Below are 12,123 nucleotides of genomic sequence, written 5' to 3' on the forward strand. Positions count from 1 at the left end.
CAGAGGAGCCCGGCAGGCTACAGTCCATAGGGTTGCACAGAGTCGGACATGACTGAAGTGACTTAGCACACATGCATGCCTATCTTTACAGAAAGCCACCAGCTTTACTTCTCCTCATCGTCTGGTCCAAGGAGATCAGACTTACCACCACTCACTAGCATCCAGTGATGAACTGTGCCTGGAGGACCCCGGTAGCCACTCCCCTTCCTTGTCCCCACCTCCACTGTCCACCATCCTCCTGCCAACTTTACCAAACGCAACTGGGTCTTCTGGGGCCAGTGTTAGCTGGTCAGTCTCCATTAGCCTTTCTTTGATTCCACCAGTCCACACCACACCATCTATTTCAAGTGCACTTACTGGTGTTTAAGTACATTTTGTACTTAAGTCTTCTCTCTAATTAGGGGATCTTTCATAGTACTATAGAAAGAGTTTACATTCTAGAATTCAAAGTCCAGATTCTAGATTCACTTGCTGGCTCTGAGCCTTTGGGCAAGTTCTCTTAGCCTGTTTTCTCATTCGTAAAATGGGGGGTCTGTGTTTTACAGTTGTTAGGATAATAAAAAATTTGATATTTTTTTCAAAGAGCTCTGTAAACTGTTACAGGGCTACACACTTACGGGTCAGTATTAAGTTGTTCTGTCCTGCCACCGCCCACCCCCTCCTTGGTTTCATGTGAAATTAGAGCTTTGGGGGTGATTAGGGGAGGTAACAGACCAATCAGCATAAAGCCAGCCCACCCCAAACCTCCTTGCCTAAAACCAGTTCCTTTGACGACCAGTTTGCCTAAAAGTCAAAGTAGTAATTTTGAAAGACGGCATTTTGTACCAATTTTCCTAAGAGGCACTTCCAACATAATGTCGTTTTCTAAAATCACTGTCACAATCTGCAACATTTTTGTCAATGATGAGATTGCTGTGTGTGCTGGTGGGTGGTATTTTCTATTTGACCTTTCATTGAGCAGCTTTATGACTTTTTAGCAAGTGTCTCAAGACCCTTTCTTCAAATTGTATATTTCTAGAACTAAATACCTGTCAAATCTGTAGAATTTCCCACAAAACTTGAAGGTACCTTTTGGATCACTCCTGTCTCCTCTTCGCTGGGTTTTACTCTGGATTGTGTATGCCTGTGTGCACCTAATGAGTTGATTAACTAAATTAGCATGTACCCAGCATTCTTTTCTGTTCTCCAAGATATTGGCATTTTGACAACAAGCGTGAAGAAGTGAGACAGATGGGGCAGAATTGCATCAAACTCCTTGCATTTTATTTCTCAGGCTATCTTGTGCATCAAGCAACTCTACTTTGTGAGACATAAAATGATACATACAAAGTCATTATCAAATGTATTTATTGCAGGAAACAGAACATTTCTCAAGAAAGGCAAACTGGCTAAAAAGTCCCAGGAGTGTTCAAAAGTAGATAAAAATAGAAGAAGGCACGCACCAAGGATATAAAACAATTTTTAGTAGAAATCCCACCTTTAATCAGAATGTTCTTAAACAAATTTTTTTAATCCTTTAAAGGACACTGCACATAACAATTAGGACATTCAAACTGATGCCAACACACTTAAAACTGGACTGCATGTTATGTGAACTGGTCATTAAGTATAGCGATTCTTTTTGTGAGTTTTTGGCAAATTAGTTAGAAGCCATCAGACCTGGAACTGATAAGAGAAGGCAGGTACTTCCTTCCCTGTGCGTGAAGTTCATGGGCATTGGGGGTGGGGAGGGACTGGGGACCTCAGGGGAGAGGTGTGCCCCTCCTGAAAGTGACCTCCAAGAGTAAGGGTGAATTGTCAGCTTTTCATTCTTTATTATAAGACATATTTACACTGAACAATCTTTACAAACACAGTGAACACAACTAGGGAAAGGGAAGGCTTTCTTAATGAAAAGGGCCTTAATAACTTTGTATAAATTAGTCTAAGAATCACACACAACCACTTTAAATAAGACAGACCCTCAGCATCCCCACTGCTCGTGTCCCCAGACTTTCCCAGCCATCCCTTTCCATCTCATTCCCCACAGGGCTGGGCAACTGATGCGACAGGAGAAGCAGAGAGGAAGAGGGGAAAACGGCCCAGTTCCTGGTGGGGGCATCCATGGCAGAAGAGGCTTTCTGGACACTGGTCAGCCCCCACTCCAGGCTGAGAGGCATTGGGGGGTCAGCGGGTGCCCAGCCTGGTTCCCCAGGGTGGGCCTTGAAGCAGCAGCAGCAGCAGCAGTAGCGTTAGCAGCAGTGGAGGGAAGGGGAAGGGTTCGGGTATAGGCGAAAGGGATCTGTTGTGGGACTCGGGGGGCCCTGACTCCCCCTGCTCCCACACATACATGGGTGGCCATCAGGCTCCTGTCTTCCCTTTTCTCCTTCCCAGGCCTCTCAGAAGAAAGCCTGCTGAGATCCACACTTCCTCCCATCTTTCCTTCCTCCCTCCCTCCCTTTCTTTCCTCTCTCCTTTCTGTCTCCCCCCCTCCCCAAGGAAAGGCCACTGGGAGAGAAAGTCCTGTCAACATGAAGGGAAGGCTATTGAGTCCAGTTGGTTAAGGCCACCTCCTGGCTCCTGGGAGTCTCGGTGCCTGAGCTGCCGCTATGAAAATACCTGGGGTCTGCGAGTGTCACAGGAATGGGAGTGGCTGGCCAGTCATAGAACTTTCCAGGCCAGGTTGGGGAATGGACCCGAGGCCAGGGAGGCTGGGACAGCTCCGTCCCACCATGGGGCAGCTCACAGCCAGTTCCCTCCCCATTCCTGGGCACCCTGAGCCCCAACCCCGGGAGAAAGGCACTTCATGGCTTCGGAAAGCCTCATCAAGAAGGAAGAGGATGTCCTCATGTGGGAGCGGGAGACCTGAGCCCTCATTCTGGCTCTGGTGACACTGAGCAGGTCACCATCCCCCTCCAGGCCTCTGCTTTTCGCAGGAGTTTGCATAAGGAGGTGGAGCTAAGTGATCTCCAAGGTGCCTTTTGGCTCTGATAGTCTGTGATTCTTGGCAAAACCAAGTGTCCTGCTTGGCTTTCGTTCCTGGGAGGGTACAGAGCCGCCTCAGGCCCATCTCTTCCCCTCCAAAGTTGGAGCTGAAACTAGCTGGGGTAGGGGGAGAGGGACGGTCAGGCAGCACAGCAAGGTGGTGAGAGAAGTGACGAAGTATCCATAACAGCTTTATGGAAAGCCCAAACGAACTTCTTGGCCAACCCAGTACAGCATGGCCCCTCTCCTTCACCTCTTTCCTTAACTGGGCCAAACTCAGGGAGGAGGAAGACACCACAGTAGCTATTCCTCTCTTCTCTGGTGCTTCACCTCCTCCTTGACCAGAGCGCCAAGCCCCCATTCCCATGTCCCCCAAGGCACCCTGTCTGCATGCCAACACCCCATCCCTCTCCCCTCTCACTACAGTCTCTCATTGCTTGGCTCCCTGTGCCCCTCTGGCAGCCAGGGGAAGGCTGATGCCCTAGTTGAAGAAGGGAGGGTTCCACCCAGCCCGCAGGGCATACCTGAGGCAGGAAGGGCCGGAGAAGGGTTAGGCATTAGGGTATCAGACAGAAGAGGTAGGGCTTAGAGCAGGGGAGGGTTGGTATTCCAGTGCGAGGTCTCCCAAGTCAGGAATCGGGCTGAATGGATCCTTGATGGGAAGGCAAGTGGGGGAGGAGAGCCAGCCGGTGAGCAGCTAGAAGAGGGGCCAGGTGAGGCGAACGGCTGTGAGGGCTCCAGAGAAGCAGGCCGATCTATGGAGGAGTAGAGAGAAATCACAGGGGGTGGGCGTGTGGTGGCCCCTTCGGTCCTAAAGAGACAAAAATGACCAGAGAGGAGTCATTGATGTGTCCTAGGTCAAAGGAACCGCCCGGGGCGGGACAAAAGACCACCTTCACCCTGCTCTGTGCAAGCCTGAACCTAAAACCTCAGGCCCCTGAGCTGGGGCCCCTGTCCCGGAGACAGCGGGAAGGACAGAAGGTCACCTCTAACCTCTCCTCCCATAGCTCCAGGCAGCTCTCTTTCTGTCTTCTGCCTGCAGCTACCCCCAAAGCTCCCTGCCTCCTTCTCCGCCTCTGGTGAGGATCCACACTCACACACATACCCTGGGGCACCCCTCCCCAGCTTATCAAAGCGCGTCCCCCCCCCCCCAGTCTTCCAGAACACTCCACCTGGGCCAGCCAGCCCAAGTCTAGGCAGGCAGGCGGACAGGAGCCAGCACCTGACTCCCGGGGGAGCGCCAAGCCCCTCTCCAGCCTCAGCCTCCTGTCTGTGAGCCCCAGGGCTCTGTGTGGGGCTGGGACTGCCCGGTGCAGGTCTCTGGCCAGCAATCAGCAGCAGGCCCACCCAGCTTCCAGACTGTTCCTCCCCTGGCCCCTCTGTGCCACCCACTCACCAGAGGCTCAAGTACCTGCTTCAGAAAGGCATGGGGCCCTTGTGGGAGAGGCGTGGCCGCTGGCGCCGGAACTTCCTCCGACCTCCCTGCCAGGGCCCTGGGCCGCTCCTCTGCCCCCTGGGCTGCACCAGGTATCGGATGGTGCCTTCTTCCATCTCCTTCCCGTCAGAAGTCTGCAGCAGGGGTCCTGTAGGAAGAAGAAAGCCAGTCAAGCCAGTCATCCCCAAAGGCTGATGCAGAGGCCCGGCCTCACAGCCGGCCGAGAGGGGCAGTTCCTCATGAGGTGGCGCTCTCATAGTTTTTCTTTTTCAATCCATGAACCAATGAACTTTTTGCAACCGTTACACTGTTCTGGGGCAAATGGAACCCATGACTCACATCTTGCGAATTATACACTTGACTTTATGTCCTTTTGAGAGTTTTATCATGTTTCTGATGGGCACAAATACACGTTCTGTGTTCAGAACGTCATCAAGAGGTGCAGTTTGGGGTATCAGGACTGTACTGAGGCTTGGGCATGGCAGACAGTATACCTCCCACTGCACCCTGGCAACTGATACACTGAAAACATTTCCGACACACAATATTTCAATGAAATGAACTCCCCCCATCACGTGGCCATCACCTAGATTCAACAGTGATCCAGATGGAGTTACATATGCTTTGGTTCTCCTGTTTCTTTCTTTGCAGAGGTATTCTAAAGCAAATCTGGAACATGATGTCATTGTACATCCTTTGATATGCAGGTGACCCACTTTTGAGTCCTAGAGCTCTCAGACCTCCCCCCTGGGCATGTCATCAGTATCTAGCCATCTTGGGGCTCACTTGCTCCCATGGCCTCCTGGTGGGTGACTGGGGGACTGCTGGGGGGGCAGTCTCTGATTCTCTGTGTCAGGGGGGCAGGGTGGTCTCTGACTCTGCCTTATGCTGGATTCTATTCAGGTTGTAACCAGATTCAGAGGCCAATAAATATTGTACAAATGAATGAGTAAACAAATGAGTGAACGTCACCTGAAGCAGCAAGTGCATCGGGAAGGGGGCTGGGCTGCTAAAGTTGCCCCCCTTACCACACCTCTTTTCATCCCCAGATCATACCCCCATCCTGTGTCTGATGCACATTCCTTCTATTCTGATCCCAGTTGGCTTCTTTTCTGCTCTAGGGGCTCCCCTCTACATCTGTGCACAGAGTAGAAACCTCCTAATGCCAGAGCAAGCCCTGCCGATAGAATCCAAGTGGTGCTGGGTGTTCCTGGGTGCGATGAGGGACGAGACTCATGGGCCACCTCTCATGGAGGCTGACGTCCAGCCAGGGCAGGCGAGCTGGCACGCCACAGACAAGCCAGCTACCAGAAGCCAGCAGAGCGGGGAGTGGTGATGGTGCTGGGCGAGAGACAGACCAGCAGAGTGTTAGGCAATGCCCATGATGGGGCTGCTCCAGGCAAATACAGCTTCTGAGGCCAGCGATCGTGAATCCCAGTCTCCCTCTTCCCACACCAGCAGGTTCGCCTCCAGCTATATCCCTCTCTCTCGAGACCTGTTTCTATCCATCCAGGAGTCTCCACCACTAGCTCACAGTTTCCATATAACCGCCCCTTGGCTGCCAGTTCCCCCATTATACCCCTGGCAGCTCTTCCTTTCCTTCCTCCCTGCCTCCAGCATCCCCATGCTCCAGTTCCTTCCTTGGCTAGTCGGCTTTTGTGATTCCCCCTCCACTTGCACACAATTTCCAGGCATTTCTCCTCCTCTTAGGCCAGAAGCAGGCGAGGTCTGTCCTTAGGGCCCTCCCTGCCCAGGCCCCTGGGGCCTACCGCTCTCCAGTGCTGGCCCAGACATGCATGCGCACACTCTCTAGCCCTTCACCCTCCCTCCCGCAGAAGAGTCACAAGCCCATTAGGACCTCTCTGTTTACCAGCCACTCTTCATGCTTCTGGTTGGGGGTGGGTTAATGTGGTCCCCTAAACCCAGCACCTAATGTAAATTCAAACACAAATTGTCTTTGTGCTTTGGGGCAGTAGGGGCCAGGAGGCTGCTTCCTCCCGTCGTGGGGCTACCTTCTGCAAAGGGGCTGGAACGTGTATAGGGACAGGAGGGAAGCCCCTTCACTCAGCCCCCCACCCCAGCTGCTTCAGCTTCTGCCCTGTGTTTTGGAGCCCCCTCAAGGCTGTCCTGCCCTCTGCAAGAGGATAGGAATGATGCTAACGAAAAGTTAGTACCAGAGAAACTCTGGGGCAAAAAGGACTGTGCTGAGGGTGTGGCCAGGCACACAGAAGCACCCTAAAGACCATAAAGGTCTCAATGAGGTCTTGATTCTTGAGTCTGAAGGGTGACCAATGGCACAGGCTATGGTCCCAGGAACAGCAGGCCATGAGAAGAGAGTCACAGTGCCCAGCTGGGAAGGGTATCATCTGCAAATGCTCAGACCCAGGGCTGTAAGTGGTGGTGGCAATCAGGGAGGGAGGCCTGGTTGGGGAGGCCCCTAAGACGGAGGGAGGCCCAGAGCCAGGATGAGGAGCATGGCTGCTGGGCTCAGACTCTAGCCAGGGAGATGTCTAGACACTGGGGCTGCAAAGAAGAACTACCTAGGCTGACTGAGCTCTCAGCCGGACCCTGGAAAGCAGTCACCCAGAAGCCCCAGGCATCTTGCACCCCACTGAGCAGGGGGCTCACGGTCCTCCTCATAGCCAGAAGTTTGCAGTTCCTCTCCCACCCTGATCCTATCACCCACCTGTTTCCTACTTTTGATTCTGAGTCTGGTTCACCCTAAGATAAGCTGACACCTGAAACCCAGGCTTTGTCCTGTCTAAAGGGGCCAATAGAGGCTTCTGATTCTCATCACTGCAGAGGTCCTGGCTATACAAGAGAATTCCCCTGTAGAAATTGGGTCATCCCCAGTGAACTTAAATATTTTCCTCTAACTCATCTGCTACTTAAAGGAAGGCTAGGGCAATCCAGCCAAGAGTCGCAAGCCTACAGGGACCGAAGTGCCATCAGCATCTCCACTGTGAACCACAGTCAGGGGTAAACAGGGCTTGCTTTTCACACCACATGAACTCCAACCCTGCCAGCACACAATGAGGTGTGTGCCACTTTTCAGGAACATGCCATCCTCACTTGGAATGAAGTATCATTTTTTTTCTTCTTGCCATCCAGCCTGTCTTGTGATGGCTTTAAAAGCCCACACAAGTGGCACTGGCTGTGTCCCCTCCACTGCTCTGGGGTCCTGCATGTGTCTCCGGGATGAGGTGCCCCTCCTCTGTCTGCCGAGCCCCATGCCCTGAGCCGTCTTCCCATGCCAGCCAAGCCACTGAAGACACCTGCCCTGGCAGCCCTGCTCGTCTGCTTCACCTGCGTTAGTCCCTTACTGACTCAGGTTACCTGGGGTCTTAGCTCTGAGGCATTGGGGATGGAGTGGAGACGCCCCCTCCCTGAGTCAGAGAGGTCAGAGTCTGTCCTCATGCTGTCATGGTGGCCAGGCCTCAGCTGGGGCTGGGGAGAGGCAGGAGAGAGAGAGAGAGGTGCTCAGACAAAGACCAAGGGCTGCTTGGCCCTGGCTCAGCAGTTTGCAGACTCAGAAGAGCAAAGTGTATCCCAGGTCAGGAGGCAGCGGAGGAGTCTGTGTGTGTTGGTGTAGGTGCATTCCAAGTCAGGGCACAGTGTTGTGGAGGAAGCATGGATTTCAGGCCTGGAACTCTGACTGGGGACCCGGGCTGTGGACAGCATGTGAGTCTGCGCCAGGGGTGAGGTGCTTCAGAAAAGCTCTTTCTCTGACCCAGGACAGGAGGCACGAACAGCAGGACCTGTGTCCTTGGACCCTGGGCTGGTGGCCACCTGCACGGAGGTGGCCTCCTTGGCTCCAAGAGAGGCTGGGGTGGGGGGGGCAGGGTGAAGAGGCAGGGGGAGCCTGGGAAGTTTCCAGTGCTTGCCTTAAGCAAAAAGTGAGGGCAACGAATTTACCCAAAGCAGGCTGTGGAGATAAGGCGAACTAATGAAAAAAGGTGAATTGAAGGAGGACGTGGCAGGGTCTGAAACAGACAGCCCCTTCCCTCCTGTTGAAACCAGCTCTGCCTTTACCTCAGTGCTACCCCAACAGCTGGACACCTAAAGGGTCCAAGTGCTGGTCGGTCAGTGAACAGTCTCCCTGGAGGCTCTGGGGGAGCCCCAAGTGTGCCGATCAGGCAGGCCCAGCTTCCTCTGGGATGCCCTCTCTGCACCCACTCTCCCTGAAGGCACCACCTGGGGCCATTTGCCAGTGGTGGTGTCCCCTGGGTGTCTTGTCTTGCCAAGTTCTCTGGGCGGCAGGCTCCCGGAGGGCAGGTCCCTGCGGGCTCCTTCATTTGTATCTTTTGCTCACTTTCTGCCACTGTCCACCTGACAGGAGTTTGTCAGGAAAAAGCCTGCTCCCCTTCTTCTCAAGGAGGTGGTTGACCCAGGGCTAAGGCCCTGAAAAGAGAGACCACTGGATAGCTAGCTGAAGGCAGGTGGTGCCAGAGCCAACCAAGTCACCTTCCCGAGAAGCCAGGCAGGACTCCCTGGGGCCAGAGCAATGCCAAAGGCAAGAAAGAGCTGAGAAAGCAGGTGACCTACAAAGAGAGAGGCGGAGCCCCGCCAGGCCCCTCAGAGCCTCCAAGATTGCATTGTGTTCTGGAGGGCCTGGAACCAAGGGGGACCCGGAGCCTGCCTCTAGGAAACATGCTGCCCTGCTCTCTGCCTCCCTCAGCTCCTACCTCCCAGAAACTCCAACCCTGGCACTGGCGTTAGTCCACCTGGTCTTGGGCGTTCTATTCTCTGGTGCCAGTCAGGCAGCAGTGACAGCCAGATCACAGGACTGTGGCAGATGGAGGTGGGAGCTGGCAGCCCCAGGAGACACTGACGCACAGACAGGCAGCCTGGACCGGGAGGCTGGCTGTGGGTGGAGACCGGGCTTAGGGATGACTGCCAAGTATGCCAGGTGGGGCTGTGGTGCAGGTGGGGGCCAGCTACCTGGTGGTATCGACCGGGTCAGGCACTCTTGCCTTGTTTGGTGCCTGCAGACAGGGGGACTGAAGCGCAGCATGACCATGCCTGGGGTGGAGGGGAGGAGGGAGGGAGCCAGGATCTCGAAGTACTGAGTCCCTGCGGTGGGACCGAGGCTTGGGGAGAGCCTTCCCGTATGGGAGCAGGAGAGCAGACCAAACAGGACTTGGGGGTAAGGGAGGAGACCAGCCCGGCCCGGCCCTGCCCGGCCCGGCCCAGGGTAGGTTGCCTCAGCTCACATGCAGGCTGCAAGGAGCAACAGCTGGGCTCCACGCCGCCGCCCCCGCCGCGCGCTCCTGCCTATGCAACAAGTGTCACGTCTGCATCTTGGCACATCATCCCCAGTGGCCCGCGCCCCTGGACCGGCCGGCGGCCCCTAACTTTCCACGCGGGAGCCCTGCCCACCCGGCTCAGGTCAGCTCCCTCCAATGATCCACGAGGGGAGCGGGACGCGCCTCCCCCCGATTCCCTGCAGCACGTGGGGCGCGGGGCGCGGGGCGCGGGACCCGGGGCGCACTCCTGCGGCCCTGAGCTCCTCAGACTGAGAGGGGCGACCGGGAGGGGCCAGGCTCCGGGCGGGTGAGGCCCCAGGCCGAGCCGAGCCCCCCACTGCCCCGGAGGGAGCGGTGTCCGCGGCCGGCGGGCCCCTGACCCCGGGCGCCCTGTCAGTGGGCGGCCCGGCGCGTGGCGGCTCCGGTACGGCTCGCGCGCGGCTCCCGGGAGGCGGAGAGGGAGCGAGCGTCGGGGCGGAGGGCGGGGAGCGCGGGGTCTGCAGCGCGGACTAGCGGGAGGGCGCGCACTCACCTCCGCACACCGCGCTCAGGCAGAGCCAGAGCAGCAGGAGCGCCTGCACGCAGCGCCGCAGATTCATGCTGCTCCGCCGGCCGCCGCCGCGCGGCCCGGGCCAGGGGGCGGGGGTGGGGGCGGAGAGGCCGGGGGCCGAGGGAGGCGCGAGCCGCGGCTCGGGCGGGATGCAGGACGCGGAGCTCGCGTGGCTCCGGGCCGCGAGACCGTGCGCCCCGAGCCGCGCCGCGGGCTGGCCGGCCGCCGCCTCCTGTCTCCCGCAGCCTCCCTCTCCCGCCGCGGGGCAGCGCCGCCCAGCTGGTCTCGGCGGCTCCGGGGGCGGTGGCGAGCCCGTTCCAAATGGCTGGCGGCTCGGCTGTGGCTCCAACGGCCCGGGGCTCAGGCTGCCAGCGGGAATGCGCCCCGCTCACTCCAGGGGCTGCATTTTGTAGCCTGTGGCTTGGCCGCGAGCCCACTTGGTCATGTGGTCATTGGGAGGGCTGGAGGGGGGGCCAGGAAGAGGGAGAGGGAGCGAGCCTCCCACACCGCCCCCCTCCCGGCACGCACTCGGCAGCCCCAGCCAGGGAGCGAGAGGGAACCTCGAGGTGGCCCCACAACAAAGGCGGCGCGGCCGCTCTGACAGCCCACAAGCGGCTCCCCGGACAATGCCCGCCTGGCCGGGGGCCAGAGGGTTCTGGAGACCTGAAGGATTTCAAACACAGGAAGCGTTTGGGGCGGTCCGGGGCACACTTAACCCTTTGTCGCCGCGCTTCCTTAACAGCTGTCAAGGAACCGAGGCACTGCCCCCACTCGCCCCCTCTACCCCTGACTCGGTCCATCCGCAAGGCCACCCCGCAGCTGTAAGGACTTAGCCGAGACCCTCAGGCACTGGCCCGCCTCTCTCCTCTGTCTTCAACTGGGTTTGAATTGTGCCCGGTGCCCCCATTTTTCCTACTATCCCTGCAGGAGGCACCCTCTAACTGAAATGCCCCCACCCCATCCTTCCACTTCTCATTCAGAAGACTTGCCAGGATAAAGCGTAATCCAGAAGAGGCTGCCCCGGTTCCTCCTCGTTCTTGGGACATGCGACAGTTCCTAAGAGAGGGCATCTGCTCTCTTGTTCCCCATTATCACAACAAGGGACCATTTACCGATTCCAGACAGCCTAGGCTGGATTCATTTTGCATGTACTTGGGACTCCCCTCTGAAAGTGGGTCCTGAAGTTGTTTGCCTTCCCAGTCTAGACTGTCCCTTCCTACAGCCTGGAGCTCCCAAGACAAGGAACTGCCTTTCAGCGCCCTGGGAACCCCCTAAGATAGGACCTTGTCTTCTCATCCTTATGCCTCTCTCCAAAGTCCCCAATATCGGGCTCTGCACATAGGTGGCACTCAACACATGTTAAAAGACTAAATTGAAAGGTGTTTCCACATTTCAGTTGGCCAAGCAGTTTGCTTGAAGGGCAAGTCCAGATTTTCACAAAAAACACCTTGAATGGTGTGTGTGTATGACATTGAAGATGTAAGAGACCACCGTAGATTTAACATATTTTTTGAAATGTTAAGACAATCCAGTGTAGGCCCAACTTTTTAGGAGTCTCTGTCCACGGTAATTGTCAACTCCGGAGTGGGTGCGGGTCTCTGCTTTGTTCACAGCTGAATCCCCAGGCCTAGAACAATGGCTGGGGCATGGTTGGTGCTCCCTACATAATTTTGAATATATAAACGATCTTTTCAAAACGCTTTCTATTGCCTACATCAAGGTAGTGGGAAGGGGATAATATAAGGTTCTTGTTCATAGGCTACGGCCAGATTGGCCCCAGTTCAGTAGGAAAAAGGCAGAGACAGGAGAGGTAGAGGTGTCTTCACCTCTTCATCCGTGAGGCCCAGGCGGTGAGCAGTGGGCATTAGCAACGTGAGATCATTCCCCTTGTGGAGGAGAAACAGGGGACCTCTAGTTTTCACCCTCAA

The 12,123-nt window shown here is 56.1% G+C and overlaps 2 protein-coding genes across 8 annotated transcripts in view; one reads left to right on the forward strand and one right to left on the reverse strand.

The window, feature by feature from the left end:
• LOC123465423 overlaps nucleotides 1-12,123 on the forward strand; it is an 88,666-nt gene that overhangs the window by 27,192 nt on the left and 49,351 nt on the right. Inside the window, exon 1 of one of the 5 annotated variants that reach the window (XM_045164487.1) lies at nucleotides 8,290-9,787. The exons of the other annotated variants lie outside the window; for them this stretch is intronic. Coding sequence (XP_045020422.1) covers nucleotides 9,510-9,787 — 278 coding nt within the window. The 5' untranslated portion in view covers nucleotides 8,290-9,509. Of the gene's footprint in view, nucleotides 1-8,289; nucleotides 9,788-12,123 lie in introns of those variants that run through there. 5 annotated transcript variants of the gene reach the window in all.
• On the reverse strand, nucleotides 1,331-10,568 carry APLN (apelin). Of its 3 annotated transcripts, none has more exons than XM_025276901.3 (3): nucleotides 10,178-10,568; nucleotides 4,376-4,547; nucleotides 1,331-3,775 (listed from the first exon to the last, which is right to left on the reverse strand). In XM_025276901.3, exons 1-2 carry the CDS (start codon nucleotides 10,242-10,244, stop codon nucleotides 4,381-4,383), a joined length of 234 nt encoding a protein of 77 aa, XP_025132686.1. In that variant the 5' UTR covers nucleotides 10,245-10,568; the 3' UTR covers nucleotides 1,331-3,775; nucleotides 4,376-4,380. The 3 variants fall into 3 exon arrangements, with proteins under 3 accessions (XP_025132686.1, XP_044793168.1, XP_025132687.1); XM_044937233.1 differs by having other exon boundaries at nucleotides 1,331-3,719; nucleotides 10,178-10,390; XM_025276902.2 differs by having other exon boundaries at nucleotides 4,361-4,547; nucleotides 10,178-10,390.

Source organism: Bubalus bubalis, chromosome X (genome assembly GCF_019923935.1).
Source record: "Bubalus bubalis isolate 160015118507 breed Murrah chromosome X, NDDB_SH_1, whole genome shotgun sequence".
Lineage (NCBI taxonomy): Eukaryota > Metazoa > Chordata > Mammalia > Artiodactyla > Bovidae > Bubalus > Bubalus bubalis.

Bases quoted from the DNA above. Each gene is read 5' to 3' on its own strand.
- APLN (XM_025276901.3), bottom strand. From the start codon at position 10,244: ATGAATCTGCGGCGCTGCGTGCAGGCGCTCCTGCTGCTCTGGCTCTGC. The intron at 4,548-10,177 runs GTGAGTGCGCGC...TTCTTCCTACAG, and splicing joins CCTGAGCGCGGTGTGCGGAG to GACCCCTGCTGCAGACTTCT.